The 25,193-nt window shown below is 40.4% G+C and overlaps 1 protein-coding gene across 1 annotated transcript; it reads left to right on the forward strand.

The window, feature by feature from the left end:
* Window positions 1–12,748: 12,748 nt before the first annotated feature.
* On the forward strand, window positions 12,749–23,466 carry ndnf (neuron-derived neurotrophic factor). Its single transcript, XM_044198657.1, has 4 exons — window positions 12,749–13,165; window positions 19,449–19,652; window positions 20,055–20,179; window positions 21,340–23,466. Exons 2-4 carry the CDS (start codon window positions 19,450–19,452, stop codon window positions 22,734–22,736), a joined length of 1,725 nt encoding a protein of 574 aa, XP_044054592.1. The 5' UTR covers window positions 12,749–13,165; window position 19,449; the 3' UTR covers window positions 22,737–23,466.
* The last annotated feature ends 1,727 nt before the right edge of the window (window positions 23,467–25,193 follow it).

Genomic DNA, 25,193 nt, shown 5'->3' on the forward strand with positions numbered 1-25,193 from the left:
CTGTCAGTGTATTGCATTATTGCAGGTAATGTAATTAGGTGTGTGTGTGTGTGTGTGTGTCTCTCTCTGTGTGTGTACACGTGTGCCTGTTTGTGTGTGTGCATCTGCATGTGTGTTCCATACATTGTCAGAGGGCATCTCAAGTGTCCCCAGCACAGAGCTGCAGCTGGGGTCAGAGGTCAACAATGACAGGTGTCCCTGGCCTCCAGATGCCTTGTGGGAAGCCAGCAGGTGTAGGAAGAGCACGGATCATTTCTGTCTCTATATTCTTCCTTCACTGAAACTGATCATTAGCTGAAAGATATTAGCGTTGATATTTTTTTTCTTACGTGTAATTCTCTGGCTCTTCTTGTAATGCTCAATCCTCAAATGCTCTTAAAAGTGTAAATTCATAACTTTCATTGCTGAAAAAATAATAAATAATAATAATGTATTAAATCAAATTCAGCTGTACACAGTAGTTACAAATATCCCAAATTAACCCAAAGCTAATATTTGATACTGTGCCAACTAGTGCTAGATTAAAGAGTTGAATTGTTGTCTGTTCAAGGAAAACAGATTTCATGCATAGTTAGATTGCATTAATTACAACTGAAAACTCGCCAGCATTGTATGCTCTGATAATGTGCCCATTGATGATAAAATCTTAGTCAATTTACATAATCATGTCAAGCTCACAGCTTTACCATTTGTTTGACTTACTTCAAAGCCCATATGACAGAATAAGAGATAATAAGTTATTTTGATCATGTCTATACTTTTCTATGTCAGCCTGTGTCAAGGGAGATGAATCTTCATCGACATGCAACTCTACCACATGATGTGCCTCATAAATGGCCCCCACCAGCAGCACTACATGGCTACTGGCAAATTCTATTTTAGTGTGGATGGGAAAGAGTGAGTGTGTTTGTGTGTGTCTGAGTTCTGAGTATGTCACCATCTGACTGCTCATTTGTGTTTGAGGACTGAAGAGAGAAACAACAGAGGGTTTTAGGCTAACTCTTCCCTCAGCCGATGAATAGTAGATGTCTTTTATTCCCTTTAAAATACAAAACAAGTTTCAGATGGGGACTGGGGAGATGCAAATGAGCAACACTTGGTGTGCATTTGTATCATTACTATCTATAGTGCATTAGTATTACTATCTATCTATCTATCTATCTATCTATCTATCTATCTATCTATCTATCTATCTATCTATCTATCTATCTATCTATCTATCTATCTATCTATCTATCTATCTATCTATCTATCTATCTATCTATCTATCTATCTATCTATCTACAGAACAAAACATTTAAAAAAATAAATGAATACATGTAATTTACATTTTTCACAAAATTAAGCAGTGTATGGTTAATCTTTAAATTGGCATCATGTATAATGTAGGCAGTCCTTCTGCCAGCTGATAGATGTGTTTGTGTGTGCAAAAATGGCAGCGGCTTTGGTCCCCCATACTTCCTTTACTGTAGAGCTAAAATGACAAATACTCTTTATTAGAATCCCTGATGATTATTAATTCAGATTTATGCTTATTTTAGGTTTTCATTGGTATGTTTATGCTTTACAGAAACGTCCCTTAGTGTGTTCCCTTTTGTTTTATTCATAGCTAGTTCATTGTTGCGGGGAGCTTTTGCTTGTTGTACCTTGTTAATATGGACAAAATTGCATTCCTCTAATGGCTTTTTACTGTAAATAGCGCTAGCATAGAGTGTGTGAACCCTGGTACAAGTGACTTCTGTGGTGCCCTCCACTCCACCTCTTTCCTACCCACAAGACAACACTACATCTTCCTCATTTGAGCTGCAGAGGTGGTTGGAACAGTACATGTTACACAGCACTGCCGCTCAGTGGTAAGATTGGAACCTGCACAACATGTTGAGAATACAAAGGGAATCTTTTCTCACCTCTGTGTTTTTTAATGAATGCAGTAATGGAACACGTAAAATGGCTTCAATCAACAGTTTGAGTTTTTAAAGGTTTCACATTACATTTTAGCTCAGGCAAACCTAACTGCTTTATAATTCTCTACTGCACAGTGTCATGAGTCTTCAATGCTTTTTTAGGGGTAATCAGTGGTGGAGGAAGTATTCCGAACCTTTACTTCAGTACAAGTACTAATACCACACTGTGAAAATACTCTGTTACAAGTAAAAGTCCTGCATTGAAAATGTTACATAATTAAAGTATATAAGTATAATCAGGAAAATGTAGATAAAGTCTTAAAAGTAAAAGTCCTCAAAGCAGAAAAATGTCCCCTGTGACTGTTAAACTGTATATCTTGTATCATTAGATTACTTATGCATTAATGTAAAAGCAGGATTTTACTGTTATAATTGGTTGAGGTGGAGCTCATTACAAACTATTTTGTATCGCACTGCAACTAATGATTATTTTCATTATGGATTAATCTGCTGATTATGTTCTCCATTAATAGGAAAAGCAGAAAATCTTCACATTTGTGAAGATTTGCTGTTGTGTTGTAAACTGTTGGGTAGTTTAATTTATAACAAAACATAATATTTCATAAACTCTCCATATGTTTTATATGTAAAAATCTTAATTTTAACTAGTAACTAAAGCAGATAAATGTAGTGGAGTAAAAAGTACAATATTTCCCTCTGAGATGTAGTGGAGTAGAAGTAGAAAATGGCAAATACTAAAGTACCTCAAATTTGTTCTTAAGTATAGTACTTGAGTAAATGTACTTAGTTACTTTCCACTACTGGGGGTAATTACTGGACCAACAATCTCTCCAATAATATCAGAGACTTGTTAGTAACACATAAGAAAGTGATAGTACTGGGCAGCTTTTTGTGGAGCAGCACATTCCTGCAAAAGAGCGATCATGCTCAGTGAAAATACACTGGATAAAAAGTTACAAAATATCTTAAATATCCAATTTTATTTTGTTTAAACTGCTTGAACTGGTGAGTAAGAGAGGACAATAACAGTCTTCTGCAGAATACCAAAACCTAGTCAAGTATAGTTGCAGGTGGTAATGAGACTGTAAGGCAAACTGAGTCCTTAAAATCATCACCAGAAAAAGAAACAATTATTATGTACAACTTGAACTAATTAATAAAGCATGTAGGCCTTGATAGCTCTACTGAGAGTATAAATTGGAATTGATTGTTGTCTTTGACATCATATTCTGCAGAACAGACAGGTCTTGACCAACCTGCTATCTGCTGACCTGCACCTGTCTCGATCTTAATTGCTGTCTCCCACACCTTCTAGAAACCTGATAACTCATTGAAATGTACCAAATATAAGGTTTATTTTAGTGTCCTGTTTATTCAAACGACCTCTCTTTTTTGACTGCTTTTTAAAAAAAATTTGCTCCAAGGCAGGAGGTATCATTTGCAAACACGAGATTCTCTTCCATACTAACAATAAACTAACTATTTTTAAATTGTCACCGCGCACAGTCCAGGTGACAGTCATGGAAGATCAACAAACCAAACAGGCTTTATCTGATATATAGTAAACAGGCCCTACCCCCCGGCCGACCCTCCTCTGGCTTTGTTGACTCGTCTGCAGCTCAGCTTGACAGTTTATCCAATGAAGGCTCGGAGAAGGTTGGAGAAAGTGAATGGAGACAGGCAGCTGGTCCAGATGGTGTCCTGAGCAGGTTTATGGAGGGGTTTGTTTAAGATGCCTTGATAAAGCAAGTGGAAACTAGCTTATTGTTGCTGTAATTAAACCCTTGTCAGGTGAGCATGTCTTGGCTAATAATGCTTTCAGATCAGAATCAGAAATACTTTATTGATCCCCGAGGGGAAACTCTTTCGTTACAGCTGCTCACTGTCACGTCAGTGCACACAGGAGTAGAAGTACTAAGCAAAAAATATAATACACTATAATACAGATCAGATAAATTAAGTACCAAGTGGATATAAATAAGTGTGAAGTACAAAGTGGCTTTACCGGTTGATGATAATAATACGGTATAAAGTAATAGTGCATGAACTGTCAAGTGTAGCCTCTTAAGATTATGATGAGACGGAGGATATTGCATAGCAGTAATAGATATCAATAAATAGGGAATTTTAAACTGAAAAGAGTATATTGCACAGCAGTAATAAATATGTTTAGGCTTGTCCATCACTGTCATAGACACAAACGGTACTTTGGGATTTGAGTACAAATACTGTATCATCATTTCTAACCTTACTTGTTATCTATTGAAAAAATATCTATAGAAAGATCAAAGTTGCAACTACATTTTGCAACCACACCACTTTTCCTTGTGGTGTGGTTTTGTTTCAACAGTATATTGAACTGGCATGTACATAATTGACAAGATTACAGACAACTAAAGCGCAATGCTACATTATAACTTTATTTGAACGATTCTAAGACAGGAATAGACCTCTCAAACACGATACAGCCCTTGAACAGTTGCAATAATTGCATCCACTGCTGGGGCTGGTAGTACGATGTGAAGTTAAAGGATGCATTCACATTTTAAAGTGTGTTTTAAAACAAAACTGTTTTGAAAATGTACTATTTTATGTGCACTGAAAGAATATTTAGTCGCTGTAATCATTCTTCCTGTCCATACTGGCTGTGATGAGATCCCCTCTTAACGCAATTCCGATTTAAGTGATTGGGAATAAATCCACAGTCCTCAATCTGTGCAAAAATACATTCTAAAGTTAGTTAATACGAGGATTTAGCGGTCTGAGTTATTAGTCAAATCAAATGGGTATCAAGGGAAATTCCCTCATTGCCTGCATCGCAGGATCTCTTCATGGACAGTATGGACACAAGGAATGGTTACAGCGACCGATAACTATTAAGATGTATATATGAGCATATGAGTATTGTATTAAACACACGTAATGTGAACCTATCCATTAATTTATTGAGCTCATCAAGACATTGAATAAAGATCAATTTTTAATTATAAAAATCATCACATCACGCATAAAAGCAAACATACAATACAATTTTACAACCCGTTTCTGCACATTACTACTTTAAAACTACAAATGTGATTCATCTGTTGAAAAAAAAGGGGAATAAAAACATCCTCTGTACTGAATGTCTCTGGTGTGCTACACCTTCAGCATTTTAAACTCAGGAAGCAGTATGGTCACCATCATTCATTTAACACTGGGATTACACGCACAAGATCTACATTAGCAGTAACTTAAAATACAGTGCTATAGTTACATGCTGCTTACAAACATGAAAATAGAAAACTTATTCACAGGTAAAATAAATATTATATTGTTTTGTGTATGTGGGATATTTAAGCACATTTTGTAGGATTAAAGTCAACCTCTTCAGCCTCCAAGTACCCCATTCTTTACAGCAACACACCTGACATGGTTTATGTCAGAGTGTTTGGTAGTCTGTATTGGTTTGCCAAATGCTAATGAAAGTTTTTCCTTTCAGTTAACTTGTCTCAAAAAACCCTCATACTTTTCTTTATATGGAGACTGTGTGCATATATTTAATTAATATTTATTTAATTTCCATTATGTGATATCTCTTTGGACATTATATGTAGGCTGCTCAGATTTGTCTGAAGTCAATATACATTTATATACATGTATAAGAAAGTCAGTGGGCAAAGCTCTCATAGCAACATCAAACAAGGCCAGCTATGAGGTAATCATATTAAGTTGAATCATTATGTGGTTACAATTCTTGATTTGCTATGCAAGTATTGACACAATATACTAGATTATAGATTATAGATATATTAGAATGTATTGCATAGCTAACCTAGATATGAAAGATTGAAGACTATATATTTATATGAGCCTACATAAATGGCTGCAGTGTGCATCTTTGGCCAGGAGGGCACAGTGTTTCCATTCCTAATTCTTCCCAGTCCCAGATATTGCCTTAACAGACTTGACGCTTGGGAGCGAGTGACTGAATTCTTGGAACTGTTCTAATACCACTTTGACTCTTCTGTGCCCATAATAAAGTCAATGAAACATCTTTTTATAATGCATTTAATTTATATGTTTTTCAGTCCAGTAAACTGGAATTTCATGTCCATGAATTTCTCTCCAGGGCTATGTGTGTGTGTGTGTGTGTGTGTGTGTGTGTGTGTGTGTGTGTGTGTGTGTGTGTTTGGGTAAATTCGTTCATCTCCAACATTTCATATTAGAGCTATAAACTTGGCTTGCTCTAGCAGACTGTGATATTGTTGCTGGAATGTTCTCTGAAAGGATTTTATGGTCTTTTCTTTTGTAAAGTCTCTTTTGGGACCAACTGAAAATCTTCCTCAGGACATTCAAGTATTTTTGTAGAAATTCCCCCTGACAACCACAGAACAAATCCAATAAAGTCTGAGCACCTCGCTGGGTTTTCTCAAGTCTCTGTGAGGATTGCAACATTCTCTCCCCGCAAATCTGTGAGACACTGAGGTTCTTGCATTAATAGACCATCATCATTATTTGCTCAACATTAGGATGTGTTAAAAAGTTGAAGTTGCTGTATTATTAAACAGCTTTTATGCTACAAATGGTTCCACTTTTGGAAGTCATGATTTACATGTGATGTAAGTTTCCAGTTTGCTCTCTGTTTTTGCTGGTCTGTAAAATATCACAATAAATCATGTGTCTTTGAAACTTTGACAGAGAAATGAGAAACACAGGCTTTACATAGCAATGCCATACAAACGATCCTCTCTCTGTTTACCAGATTATCTGTGGAAGTTGGAAAAGCAACACGTACATTCAGAACTGTTCTCTCTGTGTGTCATTCTGAACCTAATGTGCATGTGCGGGGGAAAGATCAAACATTTGTACTGGTAAATACTAGATTTAAATAAAATAAAACAAAACATACAGTATAATAATAATAATGATAATTAAAAAATTAGATAAGGCACAGATGGTTACAATTATAAATTCATCTAGGACCGTATTGTGGCTCAACTATTCACATTACATAAATAACTTCTTATAATAACTTAAGAATAAGTTCCTCCTCAAATGAATGAAAGAATGCAGTGGAATACTTATGCCCTGTCTTAAATTTGAAAATAGCCTATGGCTGTCTGCACCTCAAAAATAAACACTCAGCAATCAAAACAAAAGAATTGAATAGTTTACATTGTGTTTTGCATATATATGTATAATATAAATATAAAATATAAAAGAAAATACTGCAATCTTCCAACTGTATCAATTTACAGAGCACCAAAGCTTTTCACCAATATACTACTGCAAATCTGAGATTACAAAGCATGTATAGGTCAAACATGTCGTGCACAGGTTTAGCACAAGCTGTGCTAAAAAACTTTTTTTTTTTTGCACAGCTTGTGGTTTAACATGACATAGCTATGCACTACATCTGCCAAAGCATAAACATATTCCTAATTGTCCAAGGTGGAAACGCATGAGTTGGGGCCATTTGTTATACTGTCATGTACAGAACTTTGCGTGCTTCATGGGTGCAGCTGTTATATCCTGGAGCACACCTCATTGTCTCACAATAGGACAAATCTCTTAGATAGAATTACATTATAAAACCAGCCCTCTTCTTTTTTACCCTACTTTGTAGCAATTAGCTATGACTGTCATTGCAACAATAGATGGTATTATAATAGCATCTATTAATGCGTTTGTGGCTAATTTATAATTTGTTTAAAGCTGTAATTCTTGCTGTAATTTCAGTCCTGGTTGATTTAGCAACACTTGTGGTTACCATGGTAACAGCAAGTTAACTTTAATGCTACAGCCAACAGTCCATGAGCAGCTACTTTGTCTACAGAAATACAACAGAAGAGCAGCTGATGTATCTGTTTACGCGCGACCAAACAAACGCGTACACCTAGGTCGGCAATTTGAATCCTGGGCAGGAATGGCAGACTCCGCCACTAACAATGAAAACTACTATATAGAAAAGTAATTACAGAATGTAAATACACTGAGTGGCTAATGCAGAAACAATGACAACCATAAATAGTATCAAAAATTGGGTTTTCATTTCATGAAAATCGTAAAGATTATCACTTTAAATTTCTGTTTGGATAATATATGTGTGAATGTCAGTTGTGCAATATGTTACAGATAATGTAATGCTTCTGCTAGTTTGTCCTGCTCTTGCCTGTAGACAGAATGCAGAGTGGGGAGAGCAGATCCTCCTCTACTTGTCTCTGCCTCCTCACGGCTGTGTTTACAATCTGCATACCACGCCTGGAGCTGCTGCGCTCTAGAGTTTCACTAAAAAGGCCTGGGACAGACTCCTGTTTGAATCTGCCTCTGTGTGTGTGATTGTGAATCTAAACTTTGCTCTTTGTTTATGTCTGCCTGTCCCCAGAGTATTTTGGGCACCACTGACATGCCGCTCCCTCACTGGATAATAGGATGAAGTTGGACGCTGACACTGCTGCTCTCTTATTGGATAATGAGTGGAAGTTAGACGCTGACACGACATGCGCTCTTCACTCATGTCCTCTTTCATCTGGTTTCAATTGTGGCTTTTAGTCTTTTTTTTCTATCACGAGCCAAAAGAGCTTTTGAAGAAAAAGAGAGGATGAGTGAGTTAAAGAATGGCCTATAGACTAATTTGAGTAAAGCAACCCAAATGGCCTGTATGTTTATCTCTGCAACATAATGAATCTCTCTATCACACAAACTCAACAAAACAGCGAAAACCTTCAAAATGGCTTCAAGTAACAAACCCTTCAGGCCTGCCTTATCTCCACTCCCAGGTTCATTTTGTGTCAGCTGACAGAGGTATCTGTTGAAGGCCAGGTGGGCACACGATGGGGTACAACTCGCACAGGATGTCCTTAACACAGCCTGGTTTCCCATCACCATCCTTCCCTCCCTCATTCTTTCCCTTGATCTGTAACCTTCTGTCTCTCCTCCCACTCTATCTTGCTGTTCACTTCTGGGTTGATGCCTTCAGTGTCACCCGGTGTGCAAACTGCATATTTTGACCAGTGTATCTATTAGAAAAGATGGCAAGAGTGTAACATCTTTAGCTAGGTCAGAGTTCACACATTTTTTTTCTCCTCCCGTCGCTCTCCAAGAAAAGACAACAGGGGGGGAAAATTATGGGGAGAAACGTTTACAGAGTGGATGTTTGCCTGGAGTGCGTGCTTTTTAGCTCTGCTGAGTTAATGATGAACTCAGTAATAGGTGGGTAGGCCACTAAAAGGCAGACATCCTCCTTTTCTGCAGCAGTGACAGAAAGCCTCTCAGACAACGTTAAAAGGATGTGAGGTGAGTGATGAAGATTACACCTTCCAGGCACCGCTCAGCACCATATGAATGCATTTCAGTCCAATAAGATATTACTTTCCATCGTTCCTGCACTAATGGATTACCTGAGCCGTTGGGGAAGTGTAAGGAGATAAGTTAGGTTAGGCCACAGTCAGTGACAGAGTTATCCCCCAAAGCAAACAGACTGAGGCCAGTGCATAATGACTCTCAGCATGCATCTGTTGTTCAAGACTGACCCGCAAACATCTCAAAGCCAGAATATGTTCTCGTAAATCATGAACTCACAAAGATAGTTACATATTTTTCATTAAAAATCAGTAATCTGAGATATGAAGCTGGAAATGCAAGAGAACACCAACTGCTGACATTTCAATCAGAGCTGATGTTACATGCAAACAATCAGGATGGAAAACAAGGTCAGTGAAGCGGGTGACTTGATATCCAAACAGCAAACAAGTCAGACCCACAATCTCAGCGTTTCACACTGATAATAAACCATTAATCATTGCTGTAGTTCACTGGGTTAAATCTCCATGAGCTCCCATAGATAATGGGTTGCTTCACCCAAATTACTTAAAACATTTTTCATACTTAGAGCTGAGAAAGAGAAAAATGTTGTTACTTATCTTGAAGTGAGTACATTCTTGGTTTTATTTGTCCAGGTTTTGAGCTACATTTCTCATATACAACGGAGGTGAATAGAATTTACTTTATGGTGCTCTCAGCATTTAAAAACTTATGGTAACACTATAATCAAGGTACAAAACGGTATAGTAATGCTTAACTAATGCATGACGTGACTTGAGGGAACACAAGACAGGTGAGTAACGATTATCTCACATATGAAGTAATGATTAAGTAACTTCTTGTGTCTTACTCACATGCAGTTTACTGGGTGCTTCTGTTAAGCTTAAACATTTCTGTCCATTCTCCCCTGATTTGTGTGTTTAGTTTTAGTGCACTATTCTCTCGCGCGCTGCACTGCACCTATTTCAACAACAACAAACAAATTTAACGAAATAATCAATTAACACTCATCTCCCACACATGCGTCCACTCACCTAGCCTGTACATGACATAAGGACCATTAAGTCATGCAGAAATATGTAGACGTTTGCATCTGGCGATCAGTTTGATAAAAAAAATAAGGCTTAATTTTTCTATGAGGACACTGTTGTACTTTCAGAGAGAAATGGTCATATGTAACTGGAATCCAGCTAATTTGGTGGCATATAAATTAAGCAGCATTACTTAGTATATGTTTTGTACCCTTTTGTGTCACTAAAATTACATTTAAAAAATCAACAATAACATCTCTTTCTAGAATCAGTGTCCTGGTTACACATTGTCAAGGGGACTATTTCTTCAGCAGAAAGTAGTTCCACTGAAAACCTACGCAGATGAGATTTTGTGTTAAAGGTCTGAATTTTATTAGAATACTTCAAATTCTCCAGAAATAAAAACATTGCTTTATGTAACACATGACATCTGACAACAATCAAGATGCCATTGAGCAAGGCAGTTAACGCCAACAGTAACCAACAGTAGAAACTAGCAGATGTGAATGTAGGCTACAGCATGTAACTGTGTAAGTGTGAAACGGGGCGTTGCTAGAAAAGAGCATGTGTGGCTAAGTTGACTTTCTCAAAAAGAATAAAGGTCAAAAATGTATGAATTTTCTTCAGTAAATCTGTTAAAATTAGATTGTTTTTTCTCTGCAAGCTGAAACAGTGCAGCGGGATTAGCATTACAGGAGCATTTTCCACCTCCTTATACCCCTCCTCCCTCCATCTGTACTAAACTGTCCCTGGTGTGGATACGTTTTCAAGATTCTGGCATGTAGCTGGGTCAGTGCATGTATGTGTGTGTGTGTGTGTGTGTGTGTGTGTGTGTGTGTGTGTGTGTGTGTGTGTGTGTCTGGGTTATTGTGAGTATACATGTCCCCAGAGTGGATTCGTTTTCACAGCTTGGTGGTGTGGCTAATAGCAGATTCAATTTGGCATCTATTTTAATCCCAAGGATGTGAAAGTCACAGCGGGACTAATCATGAACCCAGGCATCAATAACCCTCAACCCCAACGCACACACACACACACAGGCACCTCTGTGTAGGTTACATGCGCAAATACATCAGTAGTCCCTGTCTTTATAGAAAAAAAACCCCCATAAAAAATAAAAAGTGTTATGAGCTGATGTGTAATCCTAACTGATGCTAAAAAGAAGTTTTGTATTATGTGATGGGAGACTGAGTTCAGTTTACAAACTCCTTGAAAGTACTGGATTCTGTGCAGTAATTTGAGCCTTAGGTGATCACTTTTATGAGTAAAACCTGTATGCAGAAATTTTAAAAAAATCTCCCCCTTTTCTCTTCAGTGGACACTGCAAGCTGTGTTCTCTGTGGCCTTTGTTACAGCAGACGCTAGATGACGCTGTTGCACCAACACTCCGTCCAGCTTCTCTCCCTGCTGTCTGCTGTCCTACAAATCTGCTATTACTGTTAATGAATGGCCAATCTCAGGCCTGTACATTTATAACGAGATATTTTCAAATAGGGCCTACTCTCCAGGGCCTACTGTCCATTTCTTTCTTAATCTCGGCTACCTGCTCTGTCACATTGTTCAAATGTTTGATATCTTATTGGGGAACTATAACTTTTCATCATGTAAGGAAATGAACAGGTTAAACTGATGGTGTTGATCCTGGTTTAACTTGCAGATTAAGATGTATCTGTCCAGCTCCTGCAGGGAGCTGAGTGCAACCTGCAGCCGCTCATGCGTGAAAATCTGCAGCTACGTGACCTGAAAGACGCTCCTCCTGGGGGAGGAAGCGGCAGCATCCTCTAAATCTAGATTGCCTGCTCATCAGACATGGACCCCCATCAAGCCATAAATTTGGGGCAGTTCAGTTCCGAGGCAGTCAGTGGCTCTCTCTTATCGTGGATAAATATTTGCTTCTCTGGGCTTCAGCCTGGGGAAAGACAACAACGCTAACGTCTCACTGGGTAATTTCCACAGTTGATCAGCAACTTTGCACTGGTGTCGCAATCCACTTCACTTTTCTCTCCTCGCCATCATTGTTCTGCAGAGGATGTGTACTGTGATCATGTTTTGCACACCCAGGTATCAGGGCCCATGATAAAACTTGCCTACACACTACAGCCCCGAGGGTTGCGTGACTTCTGCAAGGCGCTACTGCCCAAAGTAATAATTTCGAGGGAGCATCAGAGTAAACAGCTATGAAATAATAAGTATGAGGGGGAACCCCGCTGTCTTTAGATTTATGCTCTGGTGACATCTGACTGCCTGTTGTATCAGCAACTCTGAACCTACTCTGCTCCTAATGTGATTTAAAGTCAATTATTTATTTAGTCAGTTATTTGACTTTGAAAATATAAACTATGGAGAATTCAGGTGATGTGTCTGCCAGATTGGTTCTTATAGTCAATGAGTTTGAGGGCCAGAGTAAATCTGTCTGGTCCCTGGCTTTAGTTTTTTTTTTTTTTTTTTTTTTTTTGGTGTGCTGAAGGAGTGGGCTGGTTCTGTGTCTTGGAGTCTTCCTGCAGAGAGCGAAGGGAAGAAGTTCGCACCAGTTTTGCCTCCAATCCAGTGGAGTTTTCAATAGCAGCAGCGCGGCAGGGGAGGGACGCACTGCCAGCACTCAGGATACCCACTCACACACACTCACACACACTCCTGCCCACTAGAGACCAGTTAAATCCGCAAGAAAACTGCAAACACGCACCAGAGCAGTCGCCTAATCCGATTGATAGGCACCAACAATAGAAGTGAAAACTGAGGGAACTACTGGACACTGTAGAGGACAACTTGTGTTTTGTTTGTTTGTTTTTTTTTAAATCGCTTTAGTTGTAAGGCACTTTAAAAAAAATCTTGGTGACATCAGAGTGGTTTTGAGAGCAAGAAGCGCCATCCGTCTGATAACTTCGCCGTTTCATATTCTGAAAGGTAAGACCGTCTCATGTAAAGATTGTCTATTTTTCCGCATGATCATGTAGCGGTGCGTCTGATCCAGAGCTTCTAGGACATTATTAGATCCGAAAAAAACCCACCAAACTTCCTTCCTTTCTTTAACTTTTCTAAGGCTTTATATTTATTTATTTATTTTTTTAAATGTGCGTAAAAGCTCCATATAAACTCACAGCCGGACTCCCCGAGTAAAGTGGTGCCTTTGAAACTTCTGCCAGAGAGAGAACGAGAGAGGGGAAGAGGTTTTGCGGTTTACAACTCCGGGAAGTTAAAAAGTTTCAAACACATTTCAATCAAGCCCGCACTCACTCGCATGCTCTTTTAATCTTAACTTATGTTGGTTTGGGCTGTGTATGTATGTATATGCAGCTGCTGGTGAGGACCGTCAAACGGAATCCTCTTGCTTTTGTGCCTCCCGATGGTTCCCATGCTCCCAGGGGTGACACAACACCCAATAAGGCGATTTATCAATACGCGCAGTATTTCTAATGGCCTGCGCGCTACGTGTGGTATTCTCTCCATCCGCGCGTTTAGCTGCAAAGTGTAAACACACTGCGCAGTTTTTGATTAGAGTGCAATGTGGATAAATGTGTGTTTCATCATGTCACCCGTGGGTGCTTTTACGCACCTGTGAGAGCCCAGACGGATGTGAGTGGAGAGCTTAATGAGGTGCATTTTTCATTTAACTGAAATTGTAATATATTTGACTCACCGCCGCCTCACTTGTTTAAATTAAAAATGATTCAAGGCAGATTAGTGACAGTTTAGCTCCTGTCGGGACTTGTTTTTCCTTATCATGTGAGAGCCGTGTTTTTCCTCTCAGTCAGTGTTTAATGAGAGACATACCCGGAGTGGGGATTTGAATAACTGTATTTAGTAGCAGGGTGAAGCCACACTGCCTCCCTTCTACTTTCTCAGGAGAATGAATCATGAACAAAAAAAAAGTCTTAAAATGGGAAGGTCTGCGTCGCATACCGTAACTAAACCGTGATTTGCATATGAAAACTCTCTGGCTGAAAGAATTCCGCCAGTGTTGCTATAGCCGTTTGCGTCCAGAGAAGTGACAGGCTGCGGTGTATATACTGTCTCCTCCGCGCTGCCTTTTGTCACGTATCCAGAGTCACTCTTGGAAGGTTAAGGACGCAAGTTTAAATTTCCTTGTTAAATTATTCATCATGTCCACACCCCTGCTCCCAGTCCCCCGGACACATTCATTTTGCAAAGCCCCTCATTATGCTCCCTCAGACGGACACAAGCAGAGGCAGAGCGGCTCACACTAGCTGCTGAACAGGCTTTCTGTGCTTCCCTTCTCTGCTTCCCCGAGCACGACATAACGGAGCGTGATAGACTCATTTCCCACGACGCAGCCAGGCCAGTGCATGCTTTGCCCTGGATGATGGGCAGTGGGTGGATGACTTTCCCATGGGGCATTTTCTCTTGTAATCTTTAATCACCCTTGCAGCCACAATGCCAGCACATCAGTCAGAGCCCCCACCACCCTCACCCTCAACTCTATTTGAATAGTTTTTGCGCAGAAAGCGGCCCAGCGACCTGACCCTCCTCATAGAGACATTCCAGGATGCAGCGCTAAATGTAGGCTCCAGAGATGGACTATAAAGAGGCGGGAGGGGAGGGTGAGAAGGGAAGGAAACTGGGAAACTCTCCTTTCCATCATGCTGTTGAGCCAGCTTTGGGGGTTCTGATGATGTGGATAGTTCAGAAACTCAAACTGTGAGTGATGTTGTGGATGGCTAGGAGACAGGTCCTGAGTGATGGCTTAGACTTATACACAGAGTGGAGTTGAGGAATGTGATGGTTTGGGCACACACACACGCACACACACGCACACACACATATAGACATACACGCACCAGATAAAAATCTCCATTCTTGGATCAGAGCCCTTACCACAGTCTCTACCAATTCATTAATGAGCTGTTTAGCGGTCCAAGAGTACCAGACCTGCTTTGGTTTGGCCTGCCTATAGCACAGGTCCCGGTCCTGTGTGGTTCCATCCTTGGCTCCCAGCCCCCATATACTCCACTCACTCCAATCCCCACATTGGCCCTGAAATGACAGCAGTGATGGAGCTCGCTACCGAGGACCCACCATAAATCTGCCTTCAGGCTTCCTTAAAGAAAACACACAGAGGCTTCAGGTCCTGCGAGCCCTGCCAGGCGTCTTGTTGGGTGGAATCCGAAATGTCTCTTTATTTGTGTTGAAATTAAACTGTCTTTTATTCCCTCCCGTTCTGTTAATGAGCTCCATGTGGCAGCAGGCAGGAGGCTTATCCGTCTTGACAAGGAGCTGGAGGGAAGGAGAGAGAGACCGGTTAAACAAAGTGAGGGGAGATAGGGGAGGTCAGGGGCAGTTTGGCGTACACGTGCACGAGCATATACACACACACCGACACACACACACACACACACACACACGACGGGGCTGGGATGCATGCATCTGTTTTGCTCCACCTCCATACATGGAAATAATGTGCTTATAATCAGTGTGTTCCTGCTGGAAATACACACATGCACACAGAGTTGATCAGGAAAGTTGTGGCTGAATAATTGCGTGTAACTGATTTTTTTTTTAGTAGATTGTGAATGATTTTAATTATGCAGTTGACTGATGTCTCTGAAAACATTGTGTTCATCAGGGAGATGTAAAACATAGTGTGAACATTTTGTTTTGGCTTTGCACATGATTTGCTTGTAATGCCCCTAAATTAGAGCAGGGTCAAAGCTGTTACAGTAGTAATTCAAATGACAGGATGCCATTCCTCAGATCACACAGGAATGGAGAGAGAGTGCGGGGGTCATTCTTTTGTTCTTTCTGTTTGAGATTGATACTGTAGATGTGTCAAAGACAGCCATGGGAAAGAAGATCATCACTATTTCCTCTATTGGTGAAACCAATGCAAACTGCAGTTGTCCTTTAATCCTATTACACAGATTCCACAGCTTGCCAATTAGAATATAAAGGATGTTTTCCACCGAAAATGCTTAGCAAATTCCACTAAAAGCGAAACAAAAAACTGTAAATGTATAAATAAACTGATAAAAAGCAACAGCAAAACAAAATCGACACGATTGCGGGTGACCTTGCCTTAAAATTATCCGTTTCCCAAATTGCAATCATACATTCTTCCCCGTTCTAATTAAACATTACACTTTATTTGTTCCAGATGCAGCCTTTTTTGATGTGTTATTTTGGTAAGGGAACTCTGTGGCATGAGAATGGTGCAGGCCTGCATGTAAAAGCAGATCCAGTGTAGCCTGTGTGTCCATGTTGACTCCATGCAACTGCAGCGACCCAACAGAACTGCTCTAATATTCAGATGTCATCTCTCTGCAATATATATTGTCAATACAGACTGAGTGGTTCAGTGCATGTGGCAGAAGTAGATGGTTCAGCAGTCAAAGGGTTTAAATCAGTGCTGTCACATGTGAGGAGCATACTAAAGGCACACAACAAATGTGCTAATGACAGTGGTGATAAAACCCTTACTGTATGAGTGATAGCAGACATTATGTGTAATGACATCAGTGTGGTGTACAGAGCCGGCCGGGGCTGGGACCCTCGCTGTGTCTGCGTGGTGTTTGGGGATGTTGGACTGAAAGACGGCTCTGAAGAGCTCTGTACATACCACCTCAGCGCTGTCTTGAGTATTAATAGACATGTCTTTGTTCCAACTGACACGCTTCTGAAGTGGAATGAGACAAGCTGAGGCGATAAGGATCTCCACACTCTGTGTGAGTCAAACCTCAAAGTACCACTTAGGCGGCTTTCCTTTTGCTCTCTGAAGTTTGGCGGTACGACGGGAGGCTGGGCTCAGACAACGGCAGAGACGGAGACTCTGACAGGAGCTGTCAAGGCCTTTTCCCCTGCACGCGTTTTTAAAGGATGATAATATAGAAATGAAGCCATGTTTGTAGTGTGGAGGTTCTTCCAGGCCTGAGTCCTCTGGTTTTACTTATCTCCCTTTGTTTAGGGAGGCAATGAGCGAGGAGAAAATGCAAAGAGAGAGTAAAGTTAAAAGGCTATATTGTTTGTGAAACAAGTGTGAAAAAAAGAGAGATTAGTTGTTGATGAAAAAACTGTGATCAAGGGAAAGAGACAAGGGAGGGTGAGCAGGGAAAGGGAGAGGGAGAGGGGTCATTAAAAGGACACCATCTTGCTTGCAGTAAATGGCAGTAAAGTATCTGGCTAATCTGCCATCATTACACTGATTAAATCACCAGGGATTTGGCGTTCCCATCAGTTGCAATCAATGGGGCAAAATCAATAGACAGGGGATACGTGAGAGGCTCTCAGCCACGGTCAGCTGCACCTCGTCCTGAGCCACAGCTCCATCTGTGGACTGCACCCCTAAACATTTTTATATTAGCATCAATAAAACTTAAATGACATGGATTTAGAGAATTTTATATTAAGCGTTTTATGAAATAGTGTTGTTCCCTGGAGTTGCTGGCGATGTCTTCCCCTTCACACGTCTGTGTTTAAATCTAATCCCCCCCCCCCCCTTCCTCTCTGTGGCCTGGAATATTCATTCACTCTCCCTTTACTTTTTGTCTCTCTCTCATTGATTCAGTCAAAGATGGTGCCTCTGGTGTCACCCAGTTTTAATGTTAAATGTTAATTAACCCTAAAACGAAAAGGAAAAGATGGCAAGCAAACACATTTTAACACAAAATAAAATGTGTAGTGGAAAAACCCTACCAACAACACTTTAATGTCTGTTGCCAAAGCTCAGTGTTGCCAAATAGAACTCATTAAAAGCAGTTTTGTGTTTTTAAGGTCCAGTATGTAAGGAGCAGCTATTGGCAGAAATGGAATCTAATATTTATAAGTATGTTTTCATTAGTGTATAATCACCTGAAAATAAGAATCGTTGTGTTTTCATTACCTTAGAATGAGCTGTTTTTATCTACATAGGGAGCAGGTCCCCTTCCACAGAGACCGCCATGTTGCACTGCCATGTTTCTACAGTAGCCCAGAACGGACAAACCAAACACTGGCTCTAGATAGAGCTGTTTGCGTTTTTTGCGAGTTTTGCGGCCACCGTAGTTTCTCCTACATGCCTGAAACGGGAGGGTGAGGCGAGCGGTATTCAAATGGCTGCAATCTGCTAGATGCCACTAAATGCAACATACTGCACCTTTAAGCTAATGCCAGAATGAAAGGAAAAATAGGAAAAAGCCATTTAGAACTTCCATGGCAAAAATAGACATTTAAGACACATTGTAACTGATATGAATGATCAATATTGAATGATAATTTGCATTAAAGAAATAGTTCAACATTTTGAGAAATATGCTTATTTGTTTTCTTGTTGAGTTATATGAGAAGATTGATACCACTCTCATGTCTGTATGCTAAATATTAGCTTAGCATAACATAGCATAAAGACTGGAAACAAGTGGAAACAGCTAGTCTAATTATGTCCAAAGGTAACAATAACCATCAGCAGGTCTAAAAGGGACTAACTCTGGCACATTTACAGCAGTGTTCTTTATGTGCACCGTCCCTGTTAAATAAACAAATAAATAAAAAGTATGTTCTTTTCTTTATAGGGTTATTTTGGGTTTTACTATAAAGGAATAGCTTGACATCTTGGGAAGTATGCTTATTCAATTTCTTGCAGAGAACGAGAAGATCGATACCACTCGCATCTGTACGCTAAATATTAAACTACAACCAACAATCGATTAGCTTAGCTTAACATAGCATGAAGACTGGAAGCAGGGGGGGTAACAGCTAGCCTGGCTCTGTCCAAAGGTTAAAAAAAATCTGCCAACCAGTTCCTCTAAATTATTTTCTTTTATCATACAGTTATATTTGATCTTAAAGGAATAGTTTGACATTTTGGGAAATATGCTTATTCGCTTTCTTGCCAAGAGTTAGATGTGAAGTTTGGTACCACTCTCATATCTGCACATTAAATATGAAACTGGAGACAGGCGTCAGTTAGCTTAGCTTAGCATAAAGACTGGAAGCAGGGGGAAACAGCTGGCCTGGGTCTGTACAAAGGTGAAAAAAAGGGGATGCCTACCTGCACCTCTAAAACTCACTAATTAACACGCTATATCTCCTTTGTTTAATTCATACAAAAAGTAAATGTAGAAATGACAAGTTGCGGTTTTGGGGAGGGTTATGTGCTGGACAACAACAACTCCATGATAAAACTCTATGCTTCTGTTTCCAGGATGCGCTGTACATTACACTGTAAATGAAACTGAAGTAATTGTGCTGTGTCTTTCAGAATGAGGCAGTGTAAAGGTTGGAGTGTGGTGCTGCTGGTGCTGCTGGTGCTGTTGGGGCTGGGAGCTTTGGCCCAGAAGCTGCCCACGAGAGACGAAGGGCTCTTCCAGATGCAGATTAGAGACAAGTCGCTGTTCCACGACTCCTCCGTCATCCCGGATGGAGCTGAGATCAGTGGCTACCTGTTCAGGGACACACCCAAAAGGTAAGACAAACAATGACTGAATGAATTACATAATCCTAGTGATTAAAACTGTCTACATGTTGTTATGAGAGTGAAAAGGAGCCAATTCCACCTTCTGATTGAGCTATAACTGAACAAAACATTACACTTGCCACTTACTGTAAATAGATAGGAAACATCAGATGTTGCTCTGCAACATGATCTATTATGTTGATGCAAAAACGAAATAATAAATGAGAATGTCGTGTTTGTGTAACCGAGTGTCTGTTTGCTCACAGTCGAAAGAGACCAAGGTCAGTGGCACAATAATATCACTGTGTGCTACAGTCTGCTCATGGATTTACCCCCCACATTATTTTGGATAACGTCAAAATGTCATGAAGCAATGTCGATATCAATCCCTTTAAACTATTATTTTCACAGGTACTACTTTGTGGTGGAAGAAGACAACACACCCCTGTCTGTGACTGTGACACCTTGTGATGCTCCTCTGGAGTGGAAACTCACTCTGCAGGAGCTGCCAGAAGAGGCCAGTGGAGAGGGATCAGGTATAATTGACATCAGGCAGCAGTGGAAGAGGTTAATGACACGTTATGTGGAAATATCACTATCCCCCACACACAATTAACCTACGCAGTGATGTTAGGCTTTGTGTTTTGGTGGGTTTTAATTAAGTCTCAGTCGTAGTGTCTAGTCTGACCACTTATGATGTCTGACTCGGCCCAGCCTGACGTCTATAATTTAAGAGAAGGACTCTAGCCAACCTACTGAATCAAAGCCATTACATCCCTTTACTTAAGCTATCTTGGTTTTCTTAAGGTAAATCCTGCTGCACTCTGTCTGTCTGTCTTCCTTCCTCTTTTCCATACCTTCTTTCTGTCTTATTTTTTTTTTTCTGCCTCACATTAAAACTTTCTCCATCTGGAGGGCGTCCTTTCAGCACAGGAGATCTTGCCAGATGACCAAAGTGGTGGTTCAGAGCGTAGATGTGTGATGTGAGCATATATTTGAATATCAATACATGAGCACCTGCGTGTGTGTCTGTGCTCTTGTCAGATCAAGTATTACAACATGATTTATTGGGTTGCTACACTGTATGAAGACATGTACCTTGCCTCAAGTGAAAAGCATTCATCTCTTAAGTAGAAGAATAAAGACAGATTTGGACCCAACACACGCAGTGCCATTGGTGGAAGTCTGACACGAGATGTGTTGGAGCCATGGTTGAACCCGTGAACTTCTTCCTGTCTTTACAGCTCTTTTTGCTAAATGTCTCTTGTGGGAGCAGATCTTTGAGCATTAATTTTTAGTACACCACTGAGCACACTCTCTCGTTTACAAACATAATATTATGCTTGGGCTGTCCCTCTCACATAGAAGCTACAAGGCACGTCTTTGTAGCACAGCTTCCCCGGAAAGGCCAGGTGAATGCTGGCCTCTGATCTTTGGGGATGTTTGGAGTGAAAACATGGCTGCCATGTGAGGGGCTAATCACCCGTGAGGCTTGCAGAGCTTCATCATAACCTCACAGCATCAACACATTTTTAGTATGGGTGGAAATTATTTTTCATCAAAGCCAAAAATGAAATTGTAGAAAAAATATTGTAAAGGTCATTACAGCAAATCTCGGTCAAAATTTCTAATATCAATTTGGATACAGTGTCAATCAAAGAGCTCATGTTGTGCCTGTTTGTTTTTGTTTTTCCAGGAGAGCCTGAACCTTTGGACCAGCAGAAGCAGCAGGTGACCGTAGACGAGGGCACGGAGCTCTTTACCTACAAGGGTAATGATGTGGAGTCTTATGTGGCCACCAGCACGCCCTCTGGCCTCTATCAGCTGGAGCTGCTGTCCACAGAGAAAGACAGCAACTTCAAGGTGTACGCCACCACAACTCCAGAGTCTGACCAGCCCTACCCGGAGCTGCCCTATGACCCTCGTGTGGATGTCACCGCACTGGGCCGTACCACTGTCACCCTGGCCTGGAAGCCGACACCAACGGGCTCTCTGATGGGCCAGCCTGTCCAGTATTGTGTAGTGATCAACAAAGAGCACAATTTCAAGAGCATGTGTGCTGCTGAAGCTAAGATCACCGCTGATGATGCCTTCATGCTGGCTCCGAAGCCTGGCAGAGACTTTAGCCCGTTTGACTTTGCGCACTTTGGCTTTGTTCCCTCTGACATTGGTTTTGGCAAGGACCGAGGCCTCACAAGTAACAAGATCTCACGGGCATACACAGCCAAGCCCAAAGCATCAGACATTCAGAAGGTGTGTATTGGCAATAAAAACATTTTCACTGTGTCAGACCTGAAGCCAGACACACAGTACTACTTTGATGTGTTTGCTGTGAATTCTGCAACCAACACCAGCACAGCATACGTGGGAACATTCGCCCGCACTAAAGAGGAGGCTCGTCAGAAGACAGTGGAGCTGAAGGACGGCAAAGTATCGGATGTTTTCATCAAGAGAAAGGGCAGCAAGTTTCTTCGCTTTGCTCCTGTTTCTTCCCATCAGAGGGTCACTCTTTTTGTCCACACATGTCTGGACGCTGTGCAGGTGCAGGTGAGGCGCGATGGCAAGTTACTGCTCTCCCAGAACGTGGAGGGGGTACGGCAGTTCCAGCTGCGGGGAAAGCCAAAAGCCAAGTACCTGATCCGTTTGCGGGGCAGCAGGAAAGGGGCCTCCACTTTGAAGGTGCTAGCCACCACACGACCCAGCAGCAAGCAGCCCTTCCCTTCGCTTCCAGAGGATACGCGCATCAAGGCCTTTGACAAGCTGCGCACTTGCTCCTCCGTCACTGTGGCCTGGCTGGGCACGCAGGACCGCAACAAATACTGCATTTACCGCAAGGAGGTGGCTGACAATTATGGCGAGGAGCAGAGACGCCGGGAACAAAACCAGTGTGCCGGGCCAGAGACCCGCAGGAAGTCAGAAAAGGTCCTGTGCAAGTACTTCCACAGCCCGAACCTGCAGAAAGCTGTGACTACAGAGACCATCACTAGTCTGGAGCCAGGCAAGACCTACCTGCTGGACGTTTATGTGGTGGGACACAGTGGTCACTCAGTGAAATACCAGAGCAAACTGGTGAAAACAAGGAAATATTGCTAAATGACTCTGCAAAGAATAAATCTATTATAAATATATATATTAAATAAGTTTATTTAACTCTAAGTGATATTCTACTAAGGAGTGTATACAGACTGACTACTCACACAGCGGATGGGCCTGTGGCAGTGACTGAACTGTTTGAGAGAGATATCAACCTGTATATTTATGTTTACATTTCATTGTGGCACCTCTAGGTGGCCCATAGCGTGAGGAGCTTTGTTACCAGACTTGTCGTCTTGACATCATGTTGCCACTGGGGAGGCAGAACTTCAAAGAAGATCATCATTCATCTTATATGTTTCTTTGTTGCTGCATGACGTTTGCTTTGGTCTGTCACATTTGTGCGTTCCTTCAGTTTCAAATCACGTTGACCAGAGGAGATACAGTCGCTACCCGCATTAGATCTCTCACTGCATATTCACTACATGTTTTAGGAGGAATTTAAATTATTTTATACTTTTCATCTCTCTTTTTGATTGTCTGTTTTTATTGATGACAATAATAACTGTTAAGAGGAAATTCCAGTTTTATGAGGAAGTTGTCGTAGTTCAGACATTCCCTTATGTATCTCAGCCAGTGTTTGCTCTAGAGCCCATCTTGTAAATGTGTTCTGTGCTGGAGATCTGTGTTATTATCACTGTATCGCTGTGTGTGTGTCACATGTACAGAGTTGTCCTGCCAATATTCATGTACATAAACACTAAATATAGAACAAGTAATCCCTCTGTCACCCTGGGTGTCATATTCTTTTGCCAAGCAGTTAACATCACAGTCATGGCTCTGAGATGAAAGAGCACACTGCGTATTGTGTTTATAGACTCAGACACTTAAATTAGGATTGCATAAGCAGAACTTGATACTCGTGCTTTGAAATGATAACTTGATCCCAAAAATGATTTGTGACAAGAAAAGACCGACAGAGGATGAATTATTCGCTGGAAATAACTTTTAAGACTTCTTTTTCCAGATCACACAATTGGTGCCTAAGCTCCACTAGAAAAATATTACCTCTTGGCACCATCGTTTGCAATCAAACCAGTGTCTCATTGACGTACATTCTCATAGATGTACAGAAATAAATCAGTGCACCTTAGCATAATTATGAGTGCATTTCTTTGTCTCTGATGGAGAACCATTCATATTTTTGATATTAAAGAATCTTTTTTTTTAAAACTGCTCTCGCACAAGAAAGTCAGAGCAGAAATGTAAGTTGAAAGTTTGTTGTAGCCCTGGGAGTACAGAGAATTTGTTTCACATGGTCCCCTTGTAATCTTTGTTTTTGTATAAACAGTTACACTTTATATGGTGTTGCCGCTCTGTACACTGATCTCCTTGATGATGAAATGCAAATGTGGCTACACAGGTTGTTGTCGATTAGGAAATTTGCATTTCATACATGAAATGACGTATGATCTGAATGGGTGGAGGAACAGGTCTGAAGATTCAGGACCTACAATAATGAATAACTCTTACCATGATTTGTTGATATAATTTGTGTCATTTATAACAATTAATTTTGTTGTGTTTATCTTCTTTTTTATGTTAGTTAAAGTGACACTATATAACTTTTGAGAGAAGAAATAATATAATCCTCCCTTTTAATCTACAAATTAAAAGTTCCTAAACTATAAAATGCACCATTGCTCACTTGGATACTGGTTATGACCAGTAGCTTATGGTGGCAAATGTTAGCTAATGTAAGCAAAGTTTTGATTGATATTGCTGTGTAACTGACACTACTCAGTAAATTTTCTGACTTTGTAATATTTCTTTACTTGTGCTACTGCCATGCTGTTTTAGGATTGTCACAGATAAACATTGATAAACACTGTATGATTACTTCTTGTTTCACTTTTGTGACAAAACCATTGAATTGTTAAGAGTATTTTGAGAATGTTAACTTAAGAGTGATAAAATCAGTAAACTAATTCTGTAATATCAGCTACACAGTAATATCTATCTAAAGTTTGCTAACATGAGCTAACATTAGCCACCATAAGCTACTCGTCATACCAGACCAAGAAAAACTGTAGAAGTATAACCGCTGAGTGTGAGCAATGGTGTGTTTTATTGATTAGAAATTAATTCACCTTTTCATTTATTTAAAAAAAATAACACAGTCTTGCTTTAAAGTAAAACAAGCTATAATAATACACTAATCAAAATAGCCCATTCTTGCACTTGATTTTTGGATAATTTTTGAAATAACACCATTTTAAGATAAAAAAACAGGTGATACTAAACAGGCCACCATCTCTGAAGCAATCTTTCTGTTCACCTACCCTTATTTAAGTGCATACACTTAAAAAAACAGGCTCCAAATTTGGGAGAATTGGGTGACTTGCAATACTATTTAACCATTAGACACAGTGAACCACAAATAAGCAAAGAGAAAAGCCAGACACACATCAGTGCACATATCCACACGTTCCAATTAAGAGTAGTCTCAGGTGAATG

The sequence above is a fragment of the Siniperca chuatsi genome, linkage group LG6 (assembly GCF_020085105.1).
Source record: "Siniperca chuatsi isolate FFG_IHB_CAS linkage group LG6, ASM2008510v1, whole genome shotgun sequence".
In the NCBI taxonomy this organism is placed as follows: domain Eukaryota; kingdom Metazoa; phylum Chordata; class Actinopteri; order Centrarchiformes; family Sinipercidae; genus Siniperca; species Siniperca chuatsi.

Coding starts and splice junctions, on each gene's coding strand:
- ndnf (XM_044198657.1), top strand. CDS start 19,450: ATGAGGCAGTGTAAAGGTTGGAGTGTGGTGCTGCTGGTGCTGCTGGTG. Junction 19,653..20,054: donor TTCAGGGACACACCCAAAAG/GTAAGACAAACA, acceptor TTATTTTCACAG/GTACTACTTTGTGGTGGAAG. Junction 20,180..21,339: donor GGCCAGTGGAGAGGGATCAG/GTATAATTGACA, acceptor TTGTTTTTCCAG/GAGAGCCTGAACCTTTGGAC.